Source organism: Sus scrofa, chromosome 6 (genome assembly GCF_054392235.1).
Source record: "Sus scrofa isolate SSC_HxYL_T2T_F1_AM1 chromosome 6, Sscrofa_HxYL_maternal_Yorkshire_Landrace_v2.0, whole genome shotgun sequence".
NCBI classification, from domain to species: Eukaryota; Metazoa; Chordata; class Mammalia; order Artiodactyla; family Suidae; genus Sus; species Sus scrofa.
Window position 1 is genome coordinate 99938064 of NC_139388.1, and position 27113 is coordinate 99965176.

The window sequence follows — 27113 nt, forward strand, 5'->3', positions numbered from 1 at the left end:
TTTTAAAAGTCTCCAATTTATTTGAATGGCTTTTAAGAAGCAGAAGGCCAGGTTGTAACATGAGGTGTAGGACAAGCATGAGCAGTGAGAGGGATCCACGCTGACAAGCACGTAGCACCCTTTGTCATGGGACTGGGTGAACGCGCTAGGAAAAGCATGGGCAGTCTCAGCACAGGCAAAGGAAGTCCCTAGATGAAGAAGCACAAGCTCCACCTGCTTAAGGAGGCACTTAAGAGGTTTACCGTGGAGAGCAACCCAGAGAAGCTAGATTAGAAGGAAAACCAGGGCAGCCCATGTTTATAAAAGACAGAAGTAGAGCAAATGGTATAAAATAGGGCTTCTGACAGGTAGATACAAGCACATTAATGTGTAGAGGTTTCATCTGACTTGTTTTTTTGTTGGTGGGGGGACATTTATTCCTCCATATCCACAGCATGCAGAAGTTCCCGGGACTTAAAACCCCCACCACAGCAGTGACAACACTGAATCCTTAACCACTAAGGCCACCAGGGAACTCCAGAGGCTTCATTTTAAATACTGTTCTAAATTGAGGGTATCGAGATGCTTTTCAGTAGAAACTTGAATTAAGGACATGTGTGCTATTAAGTTAATAAAGAAGTTTGTCTGTACACAGTTTAAAACAGGGGATGAGCGTGGTTATCTCCAAGGTCTCAAAAAGATCCAAACTCTGTGAGTCTGAGTGTAACATCCTCACCCTCAGAGTTTCTTGGGTCTGAAAAACCCGATTCACTGGGCCTGGGCCAGAGGGTGCAAACTGGAAATTCAAAGGCTGGATTTAGCCTGCAAGATGTGTTTTATTTGGCATGCACAGTGTTTTCTCAATTCAAAATAGTTGCCAACATTGAAAAGTCCAGATTTCCAGCTTCTCTTGGAAAACGGGGTGGAACATCCGGCAACAGCAGCCCACATTCCCACACGGCAGCAACCGTGTCAGACGACAGCATATGTGTTGTCCGTTTTGCAACTATCCTTACCTAATCCTCTTTGCTCATTGACGTCTCCTGCCCGACACCAGAGTTTGTGGCCTGGTCAGGGTGTCCAGTCTATGTGGATCTCATGATTTTCTACCTGGTGCAGCTACAAGCATAGCCTTGGGGCTTTTACCCTAATTCTGTAGCTGACCCATCTTAACAGTTGGCCCATGTAGGTGTATTCACCTGCAGGCCAGGAGTGTGGGAGCCAAGGGTCCCATCTGCAGAGTTTTGGTTTATCTTACAGTAACTGAAAAGTTGCCAGTTCGATTTCAGTTTTGTAAACTGAATCCCAGAGGCCTCTTGGGGATGGCTCATCAGGCAGATACTTCCTGATCAAGGCCAAGGGTAAGTCACTTCTGGGCCAGACTAGAACACCCAAGCAGAGGAAGGAATCCCAGTCTAGGCTGGGCTGGGCCAGGAAGGCAGGAAAGAAGGCAGCTTTCCTAGCCATGGCCATGAGGTGACCAGGGCAGCTATGTACAGTTAGGTTTTAAAGGTGCCAAGGAGGTGTCACTCACACCTCCTTGATATGGCTCTATTTGCATTTGCACAGTGCACTGTCTGCTCAACTGTACATGTGGGCCCCAAGACTGTCAAGGGGAGGGAAGAAACAAATAGAGATGGTGAGGCAAGTGCAGCCAAAAGTGATTCTACCAGTTTGTCCCCAAGACTGCAGGGATGAGGGGTGGAAGGCAGAGGGTTAGAAGCCAAGACCCTGCTGGCCAGAGACTAAAAGCTGGAGAGATAGAAAAGGGGCCTGGCCTCAGAGGACCCCACACTGCACATGCGTAAATGCCCATGAGATGATAGGAAGAGCCAGCAGTAATCCCAGGAAGCAGGGCTGGCCATCAGTACGTGGGGCCCAGGACCCTTACTTAACAGAGATAACCGTCCTGCGCGCGCGCGCGCGCGCGCACACACACACACACACACACACACACAGTCATCAGCAGAGATATCTGCCTATTACACACACCCACAAAAACATGCACACATGCAGTTTTTACCCTGTTGCACACTCACATGAAATGTGCCTATACAAGCAATCACAGTGATTGTTGGTAAGAGCAATCAGCTCACCACACAGGTATGTTAGCAAACATTTCCAGAGCACCGAAAGTCCTTTTTGTCCAAGCTACCTGCAGGCGTCCAGCACAGCACCAAGTAACGTGGAAGGAGAGAAAAATAACAACCAGTGAAATATAACTGTTACTGAAGCCAGCAGCTGAGCCTTGGCCTGCAGCGCCACCTACTGGTAGGAGGGGTACTTTGTACTTTGCTTGAAGATTGGGTGAAACCTGGGACACTGCTTCTCAGGCAGCTCCTTCTAAGAAAGTCACCAACAAGATGCTCTTCTCCTTCCTCTTTGTGTTCTGTCCGAGTGGGGTGAGACCCTGGAATCCTTGGGGTTTCAGCACAGCAATGGAGAATGAATTTTCAGGGCCTCACACACTGCCCCTGGAGAGCAATATCCAACACCAACAGAGACGGCAAATAGGCTCTTCGTCGCTCATGCCAGCTCCAACCCACTAGTAGTGGCTGGCTGGAATGCTGGGTCAAGGAGGATCCTGAGGCCAAGTCTGGGCTTCACATGGAAGACTGCCATGATGGAACAGCGCCAGCCACCACGGCTGTGGGCAGGACTACTTCTACACGTGCCAGTCCCTAAATCTGATTTCTCCAGATCCACACTTCCACCGTGATGGGGTATGTATGTGTTTATTGCTCACTACCTCACCGCACAAGAAAACTGCCATTTCTGACTTTACCAGAGTTTTACCTCTCACTTGATCGGTAACTTCTGAGCCGGCTACTGTCTTCCTTTGGGACCATCTTCGTGAAGAGCTTCTTCTTGCTTCCACAGGGAGCATATGGATGACTCGTTAGATCTGAGTCCTTTTTTTCTTTTTTGTCTTTTGGGCTGCATCCATGGCATGTGGAAGTTCCCAGGCTAGGGGTCAAGTTGGAGCTGTAGGTGCCAGCTTACACCACAGCCACAGCAACGCCAAGATTCAAGCTGCATCCGCAACTACACCAAAGCTCGCGGCAATGCTGGATCCTTTAACCCACTGAGTGAGGCCAGGGATGGAACTCGCATCCTCATGGATACTAGTTGGGTTCTTAACAACAGGAACTCCCAGATCTGAGCCCGTAAGTCCGCATGGGGCACTTCACTTTATCCAAAACTAATATTTAGCTAAGGCACATCCAAAAGCACTTATTACTTCCCAAGAGGCCCTGAGAGGGCAATGACGAGCTGAGAACAGCAGAGCCATGCCAAGCAGATGCTGGACAGCATGCTAGGCTCAGCCCTCGCCAGGGGTCCCACTCCCTGCCCCTCACCCAGCAGCTTGGGAGAGCACACTCAAATCAAATGCATGCATCAACATTCCAAATTACAACGGGCCACAGGTCACTTGAACACCATCAAACCTTGAAATCTTCAATCCCCAGATGCCAAGGGTCTGCTGTGTTTAGCATCAAGGTTCTCAGTTGGTGCCTGTAATCCCAGCCTGCAGATGGGCACGGAACCCCCTCGTGCTGCCCCCTCTGCAGCTGAGCCAGCCTCTACCTCCAAATGTTTAGGTGGATGGAAGCTGGTTTCCCCACAGGTGGGGGATGTTTGCCTTAACCCAGGGGGTCAGCAGACTTTTTCCGCAAAGAGCCAGAGAAATATTCCCAGCTCCTTGGTCTCTGTTGAAACGGTTCAACTCTGACACTGAATTCAAAAGCCCAAGACCTATGTAAACAAATGGGCATGGCTATATTCCAATAAAAGCTTCTTTACAAAGATAGGGGTGGGCTCGATTTGGCCCAAGGAGCCACAGTTTGCCAAACCCAGCATCGGCCCAGTATAAACTGGGGTTGTCTGGAGGTACTTCAGGGCTCTGCAAAGGTTTGGCCTTCGTTTCAGTTCTTAGCTCTTTAGGAAGCTGGTAACAAAAATGTACCCATTTAAGTCTATCATGGCATTTTAACGTACAAGAAGTCAACATGTTGAGAGACTGTGAGCTGAACACCTTTGCTGTGAAGCTCTTTTGGCCACTTCTCTGCACATGGATGGGCCATATGGTGGAAGAGTTGAGCAACTGAGTCTCAGCATCAGACACACGTGAGCTTGAGTCCTCCTGCTGCCACTTATTAGCTGTGTGACTTTGGGCAACTGACGTTACCTCTCTCAACCAGCATGGCCACAGGGCACCACCAAACAGAGCAGACACTGGCCACCATGCTGGCACGGCCTCCTAGAGGCCCTTTGTTCCTGGGTTGTAGGAAGATGGAGGGGCCAGGGTGGCTGAGGCTGTGGGGGTAGGGGGTCCTCAGAGACTCAAGCCAGCGCTACTTACAACCATTATGGAGGCATTTCAATATTTTAATCACTCATTTGGCTGGACTGATGCACACCAGTTGAATAGCATTAGAATGCTGGATCCATCTTGGATTTAAACTTCTTGCTGGTGTTGACTTCTTCTGCTGCTTCCCCATCATTCTGATTGGGCTCTCAGGAAGGGGATGGGGCTGTTTTGCAGTGACCTTGGCAGTCTCAGTGCATAGTAACAGGGCTTCTGTTTTCCTAAGTGGCAGTTTCCATTGGGTCTGGGACTTGGTTGGCAAGCATTTCCTGGGACATGTTGTGCAGGAGTCATTGCGGTGCGAGGCTTTGGGTTCAGCATGTCAGGAGCGGTGGCTCCTCTGCCCCAGTGCTGCAGTCTGCAGCTGGGCCTGGCACTTTGGTGCACCTCTGGTTTTTTCATTTGCCTGCTGATACAATAAACAATGTCCTTCTCCCCAGGACGCTTCCTCACCACTTGAAACAATCAGAAGGTGTGTCTGGCAGCTGCCTGCACCTGCCCCCAGGACTTCTGGCCTTTGATTCCAGCCACTGAAAGCTTCCCCCCCCCACCCCCACCCCCTAGGGCTGAAATGTTCATTTATGGTTTCAATAATAGTTTGGACACTGGCGTCTCTCATGGCCCAGGGCTGTCCAAATCTATTAACAGTGCTCCAGTGAAATACACAGATTTGCTACACCTTATTTTGCTGCTTCCCACATCATACTCTCCTGCTTCCTGAGACAGCCGGCAGAATCAACGATGTTTCTTGAGAGGCCCCTGGGGCAGGACCTCTTGGTATCTGAATCTCTGGGATTCATCTTAATTAGGTGACATCCGGTGCTGCCCTCACAGTGCATGTGTCCACCCCAGGGGTTGAGTTTCCTCTCTCACTTCCTTTTCATTTCCTCGAAGCTCTTCTTAAGTCTTGCAGCATCTCTGGCCAAGCCTAGAGCTTTGGCAGAGGGAAGATCTCCCAGCCAGGCCCTCTGCCTGAGGTCTCCTCTGTTGGCCAGAAGGGTCGTGACTGTTGATGGCAATGGCCTTGTGCAAAGGCATCCTTGTCACTTGCACTTCCCCTGATAAGGTGTCCACAGCCGCGGCCTTTGTCCAGCCACCCGGCACAGCGTTGCCCACCACAACAGCCAACCTCTCGGTGGCTCCAGCACTGACAGAGGAAGCCCAGCCAGGGACTCTTCTCACCCAAACTGTTGCTCATTTCGCTTTGTTCTCCCTCCTGGACTATCTTCCTGACACGACCATCTGCCCTACACTGCCCAGAACCTGTGCCCCTTCAGACCCTGGGCCGAGTCCTCAAAAGAACACAGGTCAGGCCCCAGGTAGCCTGTCAGCCCTTCTCCTGTCCCCCGCCAGCGTTCCAGCTCCCCTGCACACACCTCCAGGCTCCTGCCCCCTCCGATGATACCTTTGGCTTTCTTCATCAAGATGTCACGGCTAGGACCAGATGTCACAGCTAGGACTCTCCAAGGGCACTGGGCAATCCGATCCCATCACGACATCTGCTCACCCCTTTGGGTCTTCCTGAGGGAGCCACCTCCCTCTGAGAGAGCCAGGCTGGTCAGCAAAGGAGGAGGCTGTCAAGCAGTGAGAATCCTTCCCTGCAAGTGGTGACAAAGGGGCTGCAGGGGCTCCTGCAGGGATGGAGAGTTTGCCAATGCACCGCAGGGGAAGGCCACCTCTTCCTGGAGTCCCTGGCACAGCATCTTAGTGACAAACAGCTCACTACCTTCACCCACAATTCCACACATTTCAGCTCCTTCCTCTCTAAGCGGTCACTGCCTCAGACCAGACCTCCCCACGCCTCCTTTATCTCTCCAGGCAGCCCTTCCCTTGGGCTCAGCCTGAACGACTTCCCATTTCAGCCACTGAGCTTTCTTCCCCTGCATTTGAGCTCACAACAGTAAACCCCAAGTCTCTACCCCCTCCCCCGCTAGCAGAGCTGCTTGGCAGTCCAGCAGGGTGCAGTCACCGAGGGAGTGAGGGTTGAGGTGAGGGGGTTGGCGGGCAGGAACAACTGAGCTTTGGCTTAAAAGCAAAAGCAGAGGAAGCACTAGCAGGCCCACTAAAGCTCCTTCCCAGGGAGGGCCTGCAGTGCCCCCTGGTGGCCAGAGGAGAGTTTGCATGCAGGTTAAGTTCTTCCATTCCCCCCGCCTTCCCCCCCCCCCCCGCCCCCGCACTAGGCAGCGGACCCCTGAGGACTCAGATGAGGGGATGGCAGGAAGCAGATAGATCATCTTGCCCAGTGGTTTCCAAACGTGTAAAATTGTAGGGAAGGTTGCTGTGGATGACCGTGCGTCTTGCCCATTTGACAAAGGCCTCTGGGCTGAGGCGTCAGTAGGGGCTGAAATCTCGCCTATGTCCTGCTAACCAAGCTGGGTACCCCAGCATGGTCTGGGTCACCCAGAGGAAGGGGCGTCTTTTCATGATCATTCTGGAGACAGTGTCCTTCTGCGATTTGTACCAAGGTGCCAAATATACCAGGAGCAGCCCTGGCCCAGAATGCTTCCTCCCAAGAGGGTAATCTTAGAAAACCAAGCTTCTGTAGCTAAAGGAGAGTTTGAAAACCACCTAAAAGATGGGGAAACTGACTCATCAAGCAGTGAGGGTTCTCCCCTGGAAGTGGTGACAAAGAGGTTGCAGGGGCTCCTGCAGGGGTGGAGAGCTAGCCAGTGCACCGCAGGGAGAGGTCACCTCATCCTGGAGTCTGTTGCAAGGGAACTTAAGGTCATGCACTGAATGCCAAGACAGAGCTTAGAAGCCAGATCCCTTCTTTCTCCAAGCAGCGTTCTTTATACTACACTGAGCTAGTCTCATAACCCCCCTTTTGAGGCATCCTGGCTGCTCTGACCCTCCCACTCTCAGGCCCATCAACTTCCCCCTGAAACCCAGCTACTCTGCACAGTCTTACTTTCCTAGCCAGGATCATGGCACAGCGTTTGCCCAAAAGGAGGGCTGGTGACAATGCCGGCTCAGTCTGCATAATTTCCTACAAGTACCTCACTCTCAGCGATGCAGGCGGACATGCAAATAGGCAGGGTGGTGGGGAACTGGAAGGGGCCACTGGATGACACATGTGACAGGGAGCCATGCCTGGAGCCATGTGGTCAGTGAAGCTGGTGGCTCAGCTACTGGGCAGAGGGGGCCTGCTTCGTAGGTGTGGTCCGCCGGGGGGTCTGCGCCACACCGTAAGGCACGTGGGCCGCCACGGTGCCCATCTCCTGAGCCCCAGCCACGTGGAACATCTGGTCGTCAAAGAAGATGTGCGGGCGGATCTTCTCCAGGAGGGGGCCCTTGGGTGCTCCCGCCAGGAACAGGGCCTCATCCGTCTCCAGGCCCCAGCTGCGTAGGGTCTTGAGAGCCCGGGCCCCAGAACTGGCTGCGCTGCGGGCCGTCACCAAGTAGGTGCGAATTGGACACTCCAGCCGCAGGCCCTTGGAGTAGAACTTCTTCTGCAGCCTGCCCAGCGCCTCCAGAAAACCCTTTAAGGGGCCCTAGGAGAAGGCAAAGGACCAAGTGAGCTTACCCCTCTCCCAAACATTCGCCCCCTTTCCAGCTGGGCTCCCCCGTAAAGCACTAGCGTCTTGCTATTTGGGGCGGGAAAGCTTCTCAGGATCCCCAAGTCTCTCAGTGTTGCTATGCCTGCTCTGGCCACTGCATGCATCAGTTAAGCTGGAGGTACCTCTGTGGGTCTGGGTGTCCACACGGCTGTGATTGGGGGTGTCTGTGTCAGAATGACTGTACCAGGGCCACTGTGGCTATGTGCCCACCAGGTACATGGGAGTCTGTCCTGCAGCTCCGTAAGTCTGGCCTTTCTGCTCATTGGCAGGGAGGATATTAAAAGTATTTACTAACAATAAAGATTTTTAAAAAATATTTAGTGACTGTGGCATGGGCACCCTTCAGTCAGAAGGGACTCAAACTGCAAACAACTGGGACAGACAGACCAATGGGTCGTGGCTGCTGAATATTGACCCTGTCCCTGGGGCACATGGGTGGCTCAGGGTGTCACGCTCCAGCTCTGCGGGGTCAGGGAAAGGAACGGGGCCTCTCTCTACAGGGTCCGGAACGACAAAGCTTCACGAGGACGAGTGAATAAAGAACCAGACGATGATGAAGAAAACTGTCGCAGCATCTAGAAATCGGGAAAGGTGGGCTTCTAATCTTAAAGACCCCCTCACTTCTTGGGTGACCTGGAGTGAGCAGGGGTCCCCTGGGGCTCTCCCTACCCCTTCGTGGAAAAGCTGTCCTGGGCTGGATTCCTAAGGATTTCAGAGGGAACCAAGGAGAGGGGACATGAAATGAAGTCAAGGGCCACCACCGAAGCCTGCTGCGTTCTTGGAGAGGGGGCTCTGCGGTTAGTGAGCACCCAGATTTTTGTTAAAAGCACAGAGAGGAGCTCCCAGGAGGGCTAGAGAACCCCAACAGCTCAACCCCACGGAATTTCCACCAGTCTGGGGAAACTCCAAGCTCTCTGCTCCTGGGAGACTCCACGCAGTTGGAGGGTGAGTGTAGGTCCCTGAGAGCCCCCCCCTTCCCACCCCCCGCCAAGGGATGGATGGCAGAAGGTGGGAAGGGCTGGGGTGGCCCAGAGCCGATGAGCTGCCCCAGACCCCACGCCAGCTGGACCTCCCTGTCCTGCTGAGGGGTACTAGCCCGGTGCTTCCTTTCCTCCATGGGGGGGATACAGGGGCTTCGTGAAAAGGTGGGGGCCCTCTCAGAGGGGTGGGCACATCTCAGAGAGGGGACGAGGTTTCCAGAGAGGGGATGGCAGCTTCAGAGAAGGGATAAGAGCTGAGAGGGAGGATGGGGGCTTCAGGGAGCCGATGGGAGCCTCAAAAAGCAGCTGCAAAGGAGAGGTAGGGGCTTCAGAGATGAGACTGAGAGAGAATGGGGGCTTCAAAGCGGGGGCATGGGAATGCGGTGAGGGGGTGGGGGCTCAAAGAAGGGGTAGAAGCTCACAGAGGAGAGCTAGAGGTTGGGTGGAAAGGAGGAGTGCTGGAGGCCTAAGGAAGGGGACCTGGCTGGATTCTGGGCCGAGCTTGGGGCTGGGTTCTGGGCTGGAGGTTCCAGCCAAGAGCAGGTTCTGGGGAGCTGCCTTACTCCGCCCAGGGGTTCTGGGGTGTGTATGGAGCACCTGGGCCAGAGGTTTGTTCTCATGGGCCTTCTCGTGCTCGAAGAAACTGTCCAGCCCGTGGGCCTTCACGATGCGCTCCGACTCATCTGAGAAGAGCACGGCATCCCCGTCGAAGGCCACACGCAGCTGACTCTGGGAAACAGCCACATCCCTGCTGGGGCTGAAGATGGTGGCGGCTGCGATCCCTGTGCAGAGAGAGGCAAGCACTGTTTGCCTTCATCTAGGTATAAGAGGCCCCCGACACCTGCTTCAGCTGCCTGGGGGCCAGGGAAGGACTGACTCAAGCTCTCCTTGTTGCACCTGCCTCAGCCAGGGCCCGGGGCCCGGCTAATGAGGGTTAGTATTCAGAATATTTCAAAACCGGCCAGTAAGAATGGACTAGGCTTTTGCTCAGAGTAGGGCTCTGAGGGTCCTGGCTCGCTCCAGGGTTTCCTCTTTAGATACTGGTTTTTGCTTTGTTTTGTTTTTACGGCTGCACCTGCAGCATATGGGAGTTCCCGGGTCGATCAGAGCTACAGCTGCCGGCCTAAGGCACAGCCCCAGCACAGGATCCAAGCCACAGCTGTGACCTACACCACAGCTCACAGCAATGCAGGATAGTTAACCCACTGAACGAGGCCAGGGATCGAACCTATATCCTCATGGATACTAGTCAGGTTCGCTACTGCTGAGCCACAGTGGGAACTCCCCTTAGCTGCTGTTTTGAGAGGGTCGGGAGGACACTCAGGGGACTCAGGGAGGAGCTATTTATCAGTCAGTATGGGGGAATTTCTATATTTTAATATCTAGTAAGGACATGCTGGTATGGATAGCCAAACACCAGTCCCGGCTGGAAGGGAGGGTCCCCATGGCCACTGCTGTCCTTCCTGGAGTTCCATAGGCCCCTGAAGTAGAACTTGGCTGGGTCAGGTACTCTCTTGTTGACTCTGGCAAGTCCTCACCCTTTCTGGACCAAGGTAGAATTGAAGGTGGCTCATCTCTGTTGAGATCCCCGACTGCAGTCTGGGGTGGGGTGGGTATGGGCACCCCCTCAGTCTAACACAATGGCAACCAGGTAGGCCCCGCTCAGGGTGGCCTGGCCATGCAGGGTTGCCTGGAGCAACATGTGTGGCCATGGGAGAGAGCCCTAGTGACACTTGGCCTTGTGCACAGACTCTGGGCTTCTCCAGAGGGTCTAGAATGCCTGTCGGGAACCCCGGCTCCAGACTAGTGCTCACTGGACAACAGAGCAGTACCAGGAGGCTGGAGAGACAGGCAGCAGGCTCAGTTCATCTGCTGTTCTTCGTCTCTCCAAAGGCTGCTGCAGCCTGCTCTTTAGGGATCTGGGTTCGCAGGCCTGGGCGGGGGCAGAGCTTTGGGAAGAGCAAGTGATGCCAGCCTCACTAGCCTGAGGATGCTATAAGCAGGCATAGGCCCTGGACATCAGACCAGGCACCTTCTTAGCTTTGGCAGTGGGGGAGCCAAGAGGAACCAGAACCACTTGACCTTGGGCAGGGCCTTCCTCCTGACCCTCCCCTGCTCCCTGGCCCGGGGTTAAATTATAGACATATAAAGGCACGTATGCTGGCCAATGCCAAGGCCCCAACCAGAAGGTGTAACATCTGTCTAGGGAAATGGCTTCTGGTTTCTGGTTAAAGCAAGCCTCTTGGGAGTTTCTGCTGTAGCGCACCAGGATCAGTGGTGTCTCTGGAGCACTGGGATGTAAGTTTGATTCCTGGCCCAACATAGCGGGTTAAAGGATCCAGCGTTGCCATAGCTGCACCGTAGGTTGCAACAGCAGCTCAGATCTGATCCCTGGCCCGGGAACTCCATATGCTGCTGGGGAGCCAAAAAAGAAAATAATAATAATAATAATAAAGAAAGCCTCTTGGAGCCCCAGGCAGCTTAGAGGTGTGAGGCATCAGTGGAGAGAGACGCCAGGCTTCTGAGCAGGAGCCAGCATGAAAGAGGAAGAGAAAATATATTTTTGGTTGAAAAAAGGAATCTGCCAGTAGCATTCAGCCTGGGGAGCCCTCCCAGGCTGTGGGACAGTCTTTTCTTCCCTGAAGGCCTGTTATCTGCCCTGAACAATAAGGAAACACACCCTGTCGGGAGACCACATATACATACCATCCCCAAAACTGCCCCTTGAAAGGGACACATGGAGGGAGTTCTCACTGTGGCTCAGTGGGTTAAAAATCTGACTAGTATCCATGAGGACACAGGTTCAATCCCTGGCCTTGCTCAGTGGGTTAAGGATCCGGCACTGCCATGAGCTGTGGTGTAGGTCACAGATGTGACTCAGATCCTGTGTTGCTGTGGCTGTGGCATAGGCCAGCAGATGCAGCCCTGATTCAACCCCTAGTCTGGGAACTTCCACATGCCTAAAAAAGCAAAGGGGAAGGGTGGGATGAAAGAGACACATGCAAGGAAATCTTTTCATCAGCCTTGCAGCTGGGTCTCCTAACCTCACCACAGCATTGGCCAGCCCAGCTGCTGGAATGCTGGCCATTTCCCAGATCCCACTGCTCAGGCTGGACCAGGTACTGTGTGTCCCTCTCACTGGCCCAAAGAGGGACAGAGGCTGTCCTTGGTCACACAAGAATCAGAACTCCTACTGACCTGGAAGATTTTTAGAAGAAAGCAGCTTTCTGGGTTGTAAGGAGGGTTGCCATGGAAACAGAAGGCTGGGTGGTGTTGATTAAAGCATTCTTAACATGGCAGGGCAGGAGGTGGGAGAGTGGAAGAGGTGGGCAATAAGTGGAAGAGGTAGGGCCTTGTTCTTAGAGTTTTGAGGCCAGGTCATAGGAATTAAGGAAGGTACACCCCTTCTGGTTACAATGGCAACCCCACCCCCACCCCTAGCACCTGCTCAGAGCTTTAGGATCTCGTGTCTCTGGGACCCCTTTGCCAGACTCCCCACACTTCCTTCCCCAGTTTGACTCACCTTCATCAATGGCTTCCTGCACTTTTTCTGCATCAGCCGACAAGTAGAGGTTAGTGTGATAGGCCTTGAGGTAGCAGATGGGGCTGTTTCCTCCTGTCATGCAGAACCTCTCGATGAACAGGTCTGGGGAGGAGGTAGAGATTAGCCAGATGATGCCTGGCTCAACCCCCAGCATCTCAGCGTGGTCCCTCCATGTCCAATGGATGCCATCTTGGTTCTGAGCAGTGGTTGGGCAGCAGAGTGAGTCTCTTGAGTGATTTTAGGCCAGCATTCCCCCTCTCTGAGGCCCTCCATCCTTCAGTCATGAAATGTGATGATCATACCTCTGGAGGGGTTGCCTGGCTTGCTGTAATATCCCCTTGGAGAATCACAGTGCAGAAGCCCCAGCCATGAGGCTTTTGGTCCCTTCTGGTCATAGCTGATTGGCTAGGAGTAGGCACCTGACCCAAGCTGGGCCAGTCAGATTCTCTCCTATCCCAGGCTGATAGTCACCTAGTACCTCTGTTGGCGCAGGTTGTAAAACTTTGCATGTTGGTAAATAGCTTCCACTCTGAACCCACTGAGTTACCCCATCACTGCCCCGGCCCCTCACATGGGAGAATCCACAGTAGGAGGGCACAGCAGGGGTCCTTCAGGACCCTGCCCCAGTACCATAGTCCTGATTCCTCAGTGCTTGTTCACTAGATAGTTAATTTTTTTTTTTTTTTTTGTCTTTTTAGGGCCGGACCTACAGCATATGGAGTTTCCCAGGCTAGGGGTCAAATCAGAGCTATAGCTGCTGGTCTACACCACAGCCACAGCAATGCCAGATCCGAGCAAGTCTGTGACCTACACCATAGTTCACAGCAATGTGGGATCCTTAGCCTGCTGAGTGAGGCCAGGGGTTGAAGCTGTGTCCTCATGGACTAGTCAGATTCGTTTCCACTGCACCTTGATGGGAATGCTGGTTAAATATTTTGAATATCATCCTTGCTCCCAGCAATTTGAAATTAGGATTAAAAAAAAAATGCCAACTGGAAGTTCCTATTGTGGCTCAGCAGTAACAAACCAGGTTAATATCTATAAGGATGTGCCTGGCCTGGCTCCATGGGTTAAGGATCTGGCATTGCTGTGGCTGTGGCATGGGCTGGCAGATGCAGCTCTGATTCGACCCCTAGCCTGGGAACTTCCATGTGCCCTGAGTGTGGCCCTAAAAAGCAAAAAAAAAAAACCAAAAACAAACCAAAAAAAAACCCAAAAAACAAAACCCAACTAGATTCTCTTGGTTGCTGAAAACAAGGACTTAATACATTTTGGCCATATTCAGGAAAAGCAGAGAAAACTGGTTTGAGGAAAGAGAAGAAGAAACAGGAAAAAAAAAAAAAAAAAAAAGGAACAGATTTGCTCAGAGAAACAGAAATAAGGGCTCACATGGTTCAGAGAGAAGAAGAGTCCTGGAGAGATTTCCAATATTTGGATTCAGGCCATTATGGGCCCAATTTTACTTCCTTCCCTGTGGTTCCAGGAAACACTCCATAACCTAATAAGAAATCATTCTCTCCAGCCTGGAGGGTCTATTACTTTCAATCCTATTTCTTTCAAGAGTTTGGACAGGAGTTCCCATTGTGGCCCAGTGAAAACGAATCTGCCTAGGGATGATGAGGTTGCGGGTTCGATTGCTGGCCTCACTCAGTGGGTTAAGGATCCAGCGTGGCCATGAGCTGTGGTGTAGGTTGCAGATGCAGCTCGGATCCCATGTTGCTGTGGCTGTGGTGTAGGCCGGCAGCTGTAGCTCCGATGTGACCCCTAGCCTGGGAACCTCCACATGCCGCAAGTGCGGCCCTAAAAAGCAAAAATAAATAAATAAGAGTTTGGACCAAGACATCGTCCCCAGCAGCTTTGTAAGACCCATCAGCCCCACTGCAGAGAGAGACACTGAGGCACACAGGCAGCAAGAGCCCTGCCTGGTCACAGAGGGAGTGAGGCCCATGCAGGGGTGTGCTGGAGCCAGCTTGTAGTGGCTTGTGAGAGCCCAATAGTAAACGTTGGGGGATTGGGGGAGCCAGTTCCCCCAGTTGTTCAGTGGTTCACAGCTTGACATCAACACCTTTGAAAGGGCCAGTTTACCAGCACCACACTGGGCTTGAGGTTCCGGGGGTATACATGCACCCTGCAGAGGTGTGGTCCCATCCCCGTGTGTCCAGCAGGGTCATGGTCAAACTCCTCCTGCTCACCATAGTGGTTGATGCTGTTGATGAGACGGACGCCCACTTGAGCATGGTTGTTGGTCACAAGGACGATGTCAAAGAGGTCCTCGCTCTCGGGGTACAGCTCCCGAAGTCGCTTGTTCACAGCCTCCAGAGCCTGGATGGGAGAGGAGATCCTCCAGCTCAAACCCTCTCCCACTGCCACCCCCAGCCCTGGGACTGATGCCTGGAGGTGGTAGCCAGGGCTGGGGAGGAGGGTGAGCTGGGATCCAATGGGGGGAGGTGAAGGAAGCTCAGGGGCCAGGCTCAGGGTGGGATCCCTAGACATGGAACATCTCTTCCTAGTCTCTGCCATTGTGCAATTAGATTTTTGCCCAGGGGTATGTCACTAAAAGGGTGAGTGGGAGCCAAAATCTAGCCCCAATAATGCACCAGGCTGGTTACCTGGAGTGGGGCTGCCCCAATCCAGAGAATACGGTGGCCTCTTCTTCCCACAATGGCTCTGTCCCCTGAGGAAGCTGTGCTCCTGTGGGGTGGCATCTATCCAGAGGGGACCCCTTTTCCTTACTCAGACACGTGTGGAAGTGCTGTTATCTAATGCCCTCAAAGGCACGTAAGGGCAGGGGTGGGACAGCCCCTCACCTTCACAAAGGGAAAGGCTGGCCCGGGGCTGAAGGGCTCGTTTTCGTGTTCCAGCTGGTAGCGCACGTACTCCTCCACGCCCTGCTCCATGTAGATCCGCTGCTCCTCGTCCATGCGGAACAGGGCCCGGGAGGACACAGCAATGGTGACTGCATTCTGAGGCTTGGGCTGCAGGGATGCCGGGGAAGGGGCCAACCCTCAGACTCCACAGAAGTCGGTCTCATGGGCCAGCCCCTCTGGGGACTAGGGACACGGAGAAGACCCAGACCCAGCCTCTGCCCTAAGGACCTCGGCCCTGGGCAGACCTAGATCAGGACCCGCTCTGTGCAGGGCCCCGCTGGGGACTGAAGGAGATGATGGCTCCCCACCGGGGAGGGCAATGGGATGGGAGGCACATGCCCTCAGGGAGTCTGCAGTCTAGTTGGACACCATCTGGACACAGCAGAGAAATGGATACGGTGTAGGCAGCCAAGTACGACGGATGCTCAAGATGGTCTCCAGATGGTTTCCATCATAAAATGAGAGCTCCACGCCCTTAGGAAGAAATGGCACCCAGAAGCATGACAATGATATAAGAACATTTATCTCCAGCTCAGATCTTTCTCCTGAGCTCCAGACTCACATATCTGCTTCTGTTGACTAATAGACACTCAAACTCATCATACCCGAAGCTGAACTCTCCACCTCTAAACTGGGTCCCTCCCTCTTTCCTTGTCTCAGGGCTCAGCACCACCATCCACTCATCACCTTGGCCAGAGTCACCCTCAGCTCTTCCATCTTCCTCAATTCCCTCCCCCCATCAATTAGTCACCCAAATCTGTCAACTTTACTAGAGCCCATGCACTTCTTTCTGTCTTCCTACCATGGGCCAGCCCCATTACCATCTCTCATAACTTTCAAGCTGTGGTCTATATGTTGTCAGGGGAATTTTCTCAAATTCAGATATGATCATGCCCATCCGCACCCTCTCTCAGTGGTACCCACTCTCCTGATATTCTGGGCGGCAGCCTGATGTATGGAGTCAGGAGCCTTTCACGACAGACCCCTGCCTTTCTCTCCACTGTCACCTTCCCATACCTGGCTTTGCATACTGCCGCCCCCCTCTCTGAGCCTTTGCCCGTGTTGCTTCTCTGCCTGATCTGTCTGTTCCTTGACTTTCCTCCAGCTAACTTCTACCCAACCTTCTGGTCTCAAACCACATGTCCCCTCTAGGAAGCCTTCCCCTAGTCATGGGCTTGCTACCTCTCCTATGGATTTCCTTTTTTAGTAAAATTTAACCCTAAATTATACTTGCTTATTTAGCTATTTCTATTTCTAGACAGAGTTCTTTTTTTTTTTTTTTTTTTTGTCTTTTTAGGGCCCCACCCCTGGCACATAGTTCCCAGGCTAGAGGTCGAATCAGAGCTGTAGCTGGTGGCCTACACCACAGCCACAGCAACACGGGATCCAAGCTGCGTCTGCCACCTACACCACAGCTCATGGCAAAGCCCGATCCCTGACCCACTGATCAAAGCCAGGAATCAAAACTGTGTCCTCATAGATGCTAGTCAGATTTGTTTCCACTGAGCCATGATGGGAACTCAGACAGAGTTCTAGAAGCAGGAACCATGCTTAAGTTCTGAGGGAGCAGGAATCAGCACTATCTTATTCATTTATTGTATCTCTAGCGCTCAGAATGGTGTCTAGCGCATAGTAGGTGCTCAGTAAATATTAATGTCTCTGGAATTTTAAGCCATGTATTTTAATGAGAAACTGTATTTGCCCTGAGAAACTGAACATGAACAAGTATCTCCAGCTCAGTGCCCTCACCTGTTCACACTGCTTAAAATATAGTAGGTGCTCAGAGACTCTTGCTCTGGTTGATGGGAATTTGACAAACATTTATTTGTTCTTTGTGTGCAGCACCTGGGCTCTGCCTGGGAATGGTCCTGGTAGAGACTTGGGCTCCGACCCTCAGAGTCACATGCTGATAGTCAAGAAAGATGGGTAAACAGAGATGCAGAGGGGACTGAAATGAGTGCTAGAACACAGGTGAAAGCAAAGTCTAGGTGACAAGGGTTCCGAGGAAGTTACTGTGGGAGAGGAGATGGTTTTGTTGTTGTTGTTGTCTTTTTGCCATTTCTTGGGCTGTTCCCGTGGCATGTGGAGGTTCCCAGGTTAGGGGTCGAATCAGAGCTGTAGCCGCCAGCCTATGCCAGAGCCACAGCAACTCGGGATCCAAGCCGCATCTGCAACCTACACCACAGCTCATGGCAACGCCGGATCCTTAACCCACTGAGCAAGGCCAGGGATCAAACACTCAACATCATGGTTCCTAGTCGGATTCATTAACCACTGAGCCACGACGGGAGCTCCAAGAGAGGAGATGTTTTGGAAAAGCCTCGAAGGGGGGTGTGGGGTGAAGGAAGGCATGAGGAGGTGTGCACAGAGGCCCTGCCTTCACAAAGGCAGGCAGGGCTCAGGACATGCGTGCAGGGGGCAGAAGAGTAGGCTGGTGCTAGATTGCACTAAGCCTTCTTTCAGGGCCCCAAGAGGGCCTCAGCACTCCTTCAGCACCTCCAGTGGGAAGGCTGAGGGGAATGACACCACAGGCAGCAGCTAGAGCCTTCATCATCTCTTGGGGGATCAGAACGTGGGTCCCCAAGGGTCCCACCACATTTCTGTGACTTGACCACTCCTGGGACCATGAGTCCCACTTTACAGATGAGCAAGCAGGGCTTCAAGGTGGGGAAAGACTCATAAATGGACTTGAATTTTGGCCTGATAGCCCTGCAGGCCACACACTCAATCCCACTGCTTCTCTCTGGAGCCAAGCCTGGGTCCCCATCAGTTGACAAGACTGGGTGATTACCCTGTGACACGCACTGTGCTGGGGACATGGCAGGAAACCACACAGGTGTGATCCCTGCCCCCATGGAGCTTATGATCTATCCCTAAGGCAGAGATTTGTGCATCCTTTGGAAGAGCACTGTCCGAGAGACCTTTCTGTGAAAATGGAAAAGTCTGGTGCTCTCTGTGTGGCTGCATGTGGCTAGGGAGAAACTTAAACTGTGGCCATTGAGGAATAGAATTTTTAATTGTATTTAATTTTAATCAATTTAAATTTAATGGAGTTCCTGTCATGGCTCAGTGGAAATGAATCTGAATAGCATCCATGAGGATGCAGGTTCAATCCCTGGCCTTGCTCAAAAGGATCCTGGCCTTGCTGTGAGCTGTGGTGTAGGTCGCAGACGAGGCTCGGATCTGGTGTTGCTGTGGCTGTGGCATAGGCCAGTGACGACAGCTTCGATTAGACCCCTAGCCTGGGAACCTCCATATGCCATCGGTGCAGCCCTAAAATGACAAAAATAAATTAAGTAGCTATAAATGGCTAACAGCTAATGAAGCTTTAGAACCTCAAAGTAGGAACAGAAGACCAGGGTCCTCAAACTCATGAGGTGGACCTCAGTTGGCATTTGACTTTTACCCCAACCAGGATGGTATGTGGGGCCAGCAGGATGAGAGCAAGGCATTGGCAGGGCAGACGGCTGTCCTCTAGGGCTCTCAGCCCAGGTGCCTCTCCCAGCTGCCAACCACCCCCAGAGGTCAGTGTGTCCCAGGGCTGGGTATACCTCCCAACCCCTTCAGCCACTGTGAACCTTCAAGAAAGGAACATAAAGTTAAAGAAAAGAGGTGATGGAGGGTTGGCCAGGGAGGGTAAGGGCATAAACCCAGGAAGCCTGTTGGCCTTCAGGGCAGGGGCTGGGCTTGCCTCGCCCCCTGGGCTTACTGCTCCAAGGACAGGCCCATCACCCCTTCAAGGACAGAGAGCCAGCTGCCCTCCCAGCCCCTTCAGGCAGGTTCCCAAGCCGACCGCTCCAGCCCAGGCGGCCGGCCAAGGTCTCGCTCCTCACTTTCTGTCCCACAGTCCCTGCCAGACTGCCGTGTTCTGTGTCTCCTCTAGTTGACCTGTCCAGACCCCATCCCATCCCACCTCCGGCCACTGCAAGAAAAATATCCCAGCTGCCTTGGTCCCAAGAGTCTCCGCTTCCCTCTTTTACAGATGGGGAAACAGGCCTCGAGAGGGATAGAGTATTATACACAGCAAAGTCAAGGCAGAGCCAGGACAAGATCCCAAGTCTCTGGCCTCTAGCCTGGCCTCCATCCACACAGCAGGCTCTCTGCCCCCCATTCCATGCCCCTCCTCAATCATCCCCAGAAGACCCCAACCCCCTGCTACTAGAAGCACTTCCCTGGGACACTCCCCTACCCCTGGCCATAGCCTCCCTTTCCAGATTTGGGAGATGGAGGTTTCTAAGCGCAGGGCTCTCTTTCCTCCCAGAACCAAGGTCCTCAGAGCAGGACCCTGCCCCTCCACTCAGTCTGCTCTGACACTACACAAGCAAGGTGGAGCCTAAAGGCCTAGAGGGGGCGTTCCTGTTGTGGCTCAGCACTTATGAACCCAACCAGGATCCATGAGGATGTGGGTTCGATCCCTAGCCTCGCTCAGTGGGTTAAGGATCTGGTGTTGCCATGAGCTCTGGTGTAGGTTACAGATGCAGCTCGGACCTGGTGTTATGTGGCTGTGGCATAGGCTGGCAGCTGCAACTCTGATTCGACCCCTAGCCTGGGAACTTTCATATGCCACAGGTGTGGCCCTAAAAAGCATAAATAAATAAATATAACAAGTAAAGGCCTAGAGGGCATGAGCCGCTGTGGGAAATACGGATCCCAGCTGGAAGAGAGGAGCAGCCTGACCCAGCTCCAGGCAGAGCTGAAGGAACAGGTGAGGGGGCTGGTCAGAGCTGGGGAGAAGCTCAGCACTTAGAGCCCTCCTGGACCTCGCTGCAGGGGAGGCCACCCTGCTGCAGGGGAGGCCACCCTGCCATGTGCTGTCAGGTGCACCTTGGGACCGTTCCTCCAGAAATCCAAAAGAAGTCCAGATTCCAGACGGGGACTTGGGTCAGAAAGTCCCTGACCAAGACCAGGGACTCAGCTTGGGAACTCTGGGCCACGCTGCCAGCTCTCTGCCTTCTCCTGGGCAGGGCATGGGGTGGGGGTGGGGGCTGATTATTCCTGCTTGGGGGGGTAGGGGTGGAGGAATAATGGAGGGCCACCCAGCCTGCTCAGCCTGCCTGAGGCGCTCTCATTAGACCCAGGCGATTCTGCCTGTTAGGCTCAAGATAGGAACAAAGCCAAGTCCTTTCTAGAAGGACTTGGAGAAGGGCTGCTGGAGGAGGGAGGAACAAGAGAGGTGTGGACTCATGGGGTGAGGGCCTCCTACAGGCCTTCAGAGGTCAATGATCCCACTCAAATGCTCCTGGGGGTGAGAATAAGCCTAGGTCAAGCCCTCACCCACCAGGGGCCCAAATTCTCCAAAATAGCCTTTGGGGGGTGGGGTTCCCGCAAGAGGGAATAAGGGGCTGGGAAGCCACCAGTCTCTGCCCCCAGAGAACAGAGAGGGGCAGGGATGAGAGGTCACTACTGACAACTGGGCCTGAGCTCCCAGGTTCCTCGGTGCTTGATGGGCTCTGCTCACCTCCCTAGTCCCCAACATCCATCCTCTCTTTTCTATCCCCTAGGCTGTGACATTAGTCTGTTCAGGCAAGGACCAGCCTCCTCACGGATCTGCCTCCCACCAGTCATGCCTTCTCCAATCCATTCACCATGTAGCCCCAGAGTGACCTTTCTAAAATGAAAATATATCATGTTAAGCCTGTGTTGAAAAATCCTGCAACAGCTCCATAATGGTTTTCATACTTTTTTTTTAAAAAAAAAAAAGCAGGTTGATGGAGTTCCATGGTGGCTCAGTGAGTTAAAGATCCGGCATTGTCACTCCTACAGCTCGGGTTCGATCCCCTAGCCAGGGATGTACCTGGGGCACAGCCAAAAATAAAAATAAAAAGTATGGGAGTTCCCGTCGTGGCACAGTGGTTAACGAATCCGACTAGGAACCATGAGGTTGCGTGTTCCGTCCCTGCCCTTGCTCAGTGGGTTAACGATCCGGCGTTGCCGTGAGCTGTGGTATAGGTTGCAGACGTGGCTCGGATCCCGCGTTGCTGTGGCTCTGGCATAGGCCGGGGGCTACAGCTCCAATTTGACCCCTAGCTTGGGAACCTCCATATGCCGTGGGAGCGGCCCAAGAAGTGGCAAAAAGACAAAAAAAAAAAGTAGGCTGACATTTTACCCAAATGAACTCTTGGGGAAACCCCAATAGGTAAACCATATAGTGCCATATTTGTTGGTATAAATATATTTCACAAATTCAAATGTATTACATGTTCGCCATATATTTGTTATAATGTCAACCAATGAAAACAATATAGTTTTTCAGATTTAAGCTTCATCTTCTAGTCCCTTTGTTTCTGTTTGTTTCAGTTTTTTGGGGTTTTGCAGAGCATTGAGAAAGTCCTGATTCGTACCAAAAAGCGGTTGCAAATGGTAACAGGCTTTTCTGTTTTGTTCCATTTTAAACAAATAGCCTCGGGAAACTCAGCAACAATTGTCAGCATTCTCGAGATACTCTTCTATTAAAAGAGTCCAAAGAAAAGCTTTATTCTGAGGTTTGCTTAAAAAAAAAATTCAACCTGTAGCATAAGTTAATATGCTGGCAGTCTCCAAGGTGCTAAAATGTCTAATAACACATTTGAGTGAGTTGACTTTTATCACTTTTTTTTCTTTTTAGGGCCGTACCCACGGCGTATGGAAGTTCGCAGCCTAGGGGTCGAAGAGGAGCTACAGCTGCCAGCCTATGTCACAGCCACAGCAACGTGGGATCTGAGCCGCATCTGCGACCTAAACCATAGGTCACCCTAGCTCACGGCAACACCAGATCCTTTACCCACTGAGCAAGGCCAGGGATCGAACCCGTGTCCTCATGGATACTGGTCGGGTTTGTTACTGCTGGGGCACAATGGGCACTCCCTTATCACGTATTTTTACTTGCGTTAAATATAGTTTGAGGAAGAAAGAAAATGAATTGGCTTCACATGTGGGTAGACCCCCTGATACATGGAGTTCCATGGCACCTAGTTCTAAGACCCCTAACTCCACTGAATAAGGTCCAGACTCCATAATAATATGGCACTTGAGCCCCTCCATGGGTCTCTGGCATCTCTCCGACTCTCCTAAAGATGCTGCAGTTTCTTGCTCAGTTTCAAATACACTTCCGTGCCTTTTGCCCATCCTGTTTCCCCCTCTGTCTGGGAAAGTCCACCTACTCAGCCTTTAAGATCATCTCAAAGGCCACCTCTAAAGGCCTTCCTGCATTGGCAGTCACTTCCGCCCCCATGTTCCCCACTGCTAGGGTCTTTCATCTGAGCACTCACCATGTTCAGGGACTCTGAGCTCCTGAGGCAGGACTCAGACTAATTCATCTTTCAATCCCCACTGCCGAGCAGGCCTGGAGGTGCTGGGGGAATAACTGTTGACAGGGTGGCCTCATGGGAGGGGTTTGGGAGGGAAGCAGCAAGATGCTTTGAGGTCAGGCTGGAGCACTTTGGAGGATACTCTGAGCCAGCTTTTCTCTCCTCCATCCTCTTCGCAAGCTCTGAGATCTGGGAAGCTGGGGTGAGCAAGGCCCAAGGACCAACCATGAACTTGTCCAATAAGGATCCTCCTCTGAGTGCATCCTGGAGGGCTGAGAAGACCACGAGGGTCCCCAAGATGCTGATGCCAGCAAGGGCTCCCCTGTGAGGGGAGCGGAGATCAGAGCTGGGGCTCAAAGTCCAGTGTCTGGACTCCAGAATCAGGGACACAGAGCCCTGAGCGCAAAGCGCTGATCCCAATGCAGCTCCCTTCTCTTAAGAGCCCCGGCACCCCGATTACAGCGCGCAGAGCCCCGAGCCGGATATCAAACGCAGAGGCTCGGGTCCGGAGCTCGGCGCCCAGATGGCAGAAACTAGGAGGGTGGGGGGTGGTACAGCCAGGAGCCGGGTTATCAGAGTCAGGTAACCTGAGCCCGGGGCGCTTCTGTAGATGTCGCTGACTTTGCCAACAAGTGCTGTCCACGGGCCCCAGGCTGCCCGCGCAGGGAGAGGCTGGCGGCGGCCCGGAGCTGGGCCCTGATGACAGCATGGGGGAGGGGGATCCTGGCGTGGAACCCGAGCCCCGGGGAAAAAAAACCACCGGAGACGAGCTCCCAAAATAAACCCGAGCCTGCGCCAAGGGCCTGGCGCATTCTGGTGCTGAGGAAGTGCGTCCCTTTCCGGAGGGGTACCCTGGGACCCCCTCCAGAGGACAGACGCTCCCTCCCGCGGTGACCTTCCCCCTGCCCTCCCCCATACCCATGCCCAGCTTTTACCGATTTGGGTTTCTTCTTGGAAGTGAGGTTGTCGTAGAAAGTCTTGGCTTCCTCCCAGCGCGGGGCCGCGGCGGTCTCTGCCCCCGGCCCGGGCTCGCGGAGCTCCCGGGGCTCCTCCGGTTCCATGCTCCGGCTGGACCCGGCCCGAGCGGAGCGGGTGGCGGCAGCGGAGAGCGGAGCCGGCGGGGCTGGGCTGCGGGAGGGAGGCGCGTCCCGGGCGTGAGAAGGGGGCGGGCAGCGACGGGAGAGTGCGCGTGCGGGCCGGCCGGAGGCCGGGGTGGGGGGGGGGCGCTGGGTGTTCAACTCTACCTCTCGGTTGATTGCCCTGGTGTTGCTGCTGTGACTGGGACGGCTGAGCTCTCCTGTGCTGACCGCTTCACGCCCGAAGTGAACTGGGGGTAGAACCTTCAGGCTCGCCAGAGGAGGGGGCCTGAAACCGGGCCTGCGGACTGCTGCGGATTCGGCATTTCGAGGCTCGTATTCTTCGCCGGCGCTCCAGGATGCCGAGAGATCGGAGGTCTGACAACTTTTTTCCCCCCAAGGATGGCGATCCCCAAAGAAGAAAATGAAAAGTTAGCCAATCGCCTTCTTTCCCCCCTGATTCCAGGATTCTGGTACCCAGAGCAGCGGCTCCTTCCCCCAGACCGTTCCGCGGAGAGGGAGGAGGTGGTGGATGGACAGCTCCATCCACAAGCAGGAGCCACCTGCTCCTAGCCGGGCGCACAGTGGAAGGCCCAGACGGGCAGCTTTTCCTTCCACGGCGGAGGGGCTCCGGAAGTCGGTGGAGAGACCAGGTTCCCCTCCGCCTGGCGGGGGATCCAGACCGGAGAGACTCGGAGGGATTCTGAACCTCGATACCGGCTGGCCCCTTGATGCCCAGCAGGGGGCGCGCACTCCCAGGTCCCACCTGCTGAGCTTGGTTAGTGACAGGCCCAGAAATGGCTAGATTAAAGGATGATAGAAAAGGAGCCTGGGAACTAAAGAATCTTTGACCACACGGAGTTCCCGTCGTGGCGAAGTGGTTAACGAATCCGACTAGGAACAATGAGATTGCGGGTTCGGTCCCTGCCCTTGCTCAGTGGGTTAACGATCCGGCGTTGCCGTGAGCTGTGGTGTAGTTTGCAGACGCGACTCGGATCCCGCGTTGCTGTGGCTCTGGCGTAGGCCGGTAGCTACAGCTCCGATTAGACCCCTAGCCTGGGAACCTCCATATGCCGTGGGAGCGGCCGAAGAAATAGCAACAAAAACAACAACAACAAAAAAAAAACAAAACAAAACAAAAAAAAGAATCTTTGACCACCCTCCTGGAGTTCCAGGGCATTGCCTTCCTTGGTGCAGAGCCCAGGGTAGCAGAAACTAATGCCACCCATCCGAAGGCACAGACCAAGAAGCAGAGAGCCATCTCTGTGTGTCTACAGGTGCCCACAGGTATGTAGGAGCAGCAGGAGAAAATACTGGCCCAGCCTGGAGGACATCTGACTGGGATGGGGTACAGAATGGAGGAGTCTGCCCAGCCTCCACCATGTCCTGGGAGGAACCAAACAAACCCTGTGTGGGAGGAAAGAGGAAATAATAATCAAAAGCTTTAGGATGTAATGTTGAGACTTGCCCTTGTCCATAGATGTTTCCATATGTGGCCCCAAACTCTCCCCCATCCTGCCTGCCCTTTGACAATGCGACTTGGACCATTCCTCCCATTCAGAAGTGGAGTTGCATCTGAGTTGACCTAGAGTCTTGCTTTGACCAATAGAATGCTGTAGGAGTGATGCTATGCGGTTTCCAAGCTTAAGCCTTAAGAGGCCTTGCAGGTTCTATTTTTGTCCTCTTGGAAGCCAGCTACTATGTAAAGAAGTCTGGACTAACCTTCTGGAAAGATCACAGGGAGAGGCAGAAGGCCCTGGAGGATAAGAAGCCGGGAGAGAACAGTGGTTTCCTAGGCAATTGTCAGCATCTGTCAGCAGAGTGAGGCCATCTTACTGTTCCAGCCCCAGCCCAGCTTCTACTGGGATGCGACAGGGTGAGTGACCCCAGCCAACAACACATGATGCAGTAAAACCTCCCAGCTGAGCCCAGCCAATCCACAGATTCATGATAAATGATATTTTTGCTGCTTTAAGCATGAAGTTTGGGGGTGGCTTGTTACATAGCAATACATAATGAAACTCTAAGAAGGAGTCAGTTATTCTCAGGTGCCTCAGAGAAGAGGAGGAGAAAATGTATAGGGTCATTATTTGGATGGGAGTGAGTACCTGACACAAAGGTGAACCATCCTCATGCTGTCCAGTGACCTTTGACCTTTGCAGCCTGGTTTGAAAAGATGATCTAGGCCAATCAACTTCTTCTTCCTCAGGAATTTGGAATTGGGAAATGGGCTGGAGAGTCAACCACAGGAACAGAAGATAAGGATGCTATGAGATAGATACTGTTGGCTTCCAAGAGACCTGGATGGGCTTTCACAAGCTGCAATTAATACACTATGTAAAGCTAAGAGGGAGCAGAAACTGTGTGAGCAGAATGAGCCCATCAGCAGATAAAGATGGAAAAAAAAGTGCAGAGGACAGCAGAGACTCCATGAAAGAGAAAACATCTGCCCTGAAAGGGGGCTGCTTCTGGTCCTGACAGTTTCCCAAGTCCCTAATCAAAGCCTGGCTGTAGTGCCCATCTCTCTCTTTTTTTTTTTTCTTTTTATGGCTGCACCTGAAGCACATGGAAGTTCCAAGGCTAGGGGTCAAATTAGAGCTCCAGTTGCAGCCTATGCCATAGCCACAGCACCGCCTGATCTGAGCCACATCTGCAACCTATGCCACAGCTTGTGGCAACACCAGATCCTTAACCCACTGGGCAAGGCCAGTGATTGAACACACATCCTCATAGACACCACATCAGGTTCCTAACCCACTGAGCCGCAGTGAGAACTCCTGGGATACCCATCGCTAAATTTGCATGAGATTTTCTATATCACTTCAACAAATGCCCCTCAAAAGTTGGTGGCTATTGGATTTGCTTGGCTAGCAACCTTTCCTATCCTCTTCTTCTTATAACAGTCATTGCCTCCATATCTCCCTGGTCACAAGAATAGGCGTGTGACCCAGACCTGCCTAATTGTAGAACTCTATTTCCTTGGACACAGTGATTGAGCCAAAATGGGCATGTGCCCTGAGTTGGGCCCTGTCCCGCACTCTTATAGAGGGATGCTGGGAAATTTGGCTCCTTCTTCTCTGGAGTTATTCATTTGGGACCAAGTAAGCTGAGAAGCCGTCTTTTCCCATGGCAGGTGGGGGAGCATGGATTCCTGCACTTGAACTGCTCCCCTGGGCAGCCCTATTGGCTGGTCTTTAGCAAGACCACAGGTGGAAGCCCCCTCCTCTATGAAACCTCCCTTCATCCCTTACCTGCCCCTCCCCTTCTCCTCCTCCACCTCCTGGCCTCCCAAGCAAGACCCTCCCTCCTCTGAAGCTGAGAGTTCAAGGTTTGTTACCTGTCTTTCCTCATTCTGATTTGGATTTGCTCCCTTGGATGAGAGCGCCTCAAGGGGCCTTGAAGTCAGGAGACCCGAGTTCAAGTCCCAGCTTTACTGTTATCTGAACCTTCGTTCC

The 27113-nt window shown here is 53.1% G+C and overlaps 1 protein-coding gene across 4 annotated transcripts; it reads right to left on the reverse strand.

Annotated features, from left to right (window-relative positions):
- NT5C1A (5'-nucleotidase, cytosolic IA) lies at window positions 1-27113 on the reverse strand. 4 transcript variants are annotated; one of them, XM_084964020.1, is made up of 7 exons: window positions 26996-27113; window positions 24944-25889; window positions 15237-16711; window positions 14622-14751; window positions 12409-12531; window positions 9483-9667; window positions 1-7839 (listed from the first exon to the last, which is right to left on the reverse strand). In XM_084964020.1, exons 3-7 carry the CDS (start codon window positions 15348-15350, stop codon window positions 7474-7476), a joined length of 918 nt encoding a protein of 305 aa, XP_084820146.1. In that variant the 5' UTR covers window positions 15351-16711; window positions 24944-25889; window positions 26996-27113; the 3' UTR covers window positions 1-7473. The 4 variants fall into 4 exon arrangements, with proteins under 4 accessions (XP_084820146.1, XP_084820143.1, XP_084820145.1 ...); XM_084964017.1 differs by lacking the exons at window positions 24944-25889; window positions 26996-27113 and adding exons at window positions 23518-23710; window positions 23827-24386 and having other exon boundaries at window positions 15237-15404; XM_084964019.1 differs by lacking the exons at window positions 24944-25889; window positions 26996-27113 and adding exons at window positions 22544-23710; window positions 23827-24043 and having other exon boundaries at window positions 15237-15770.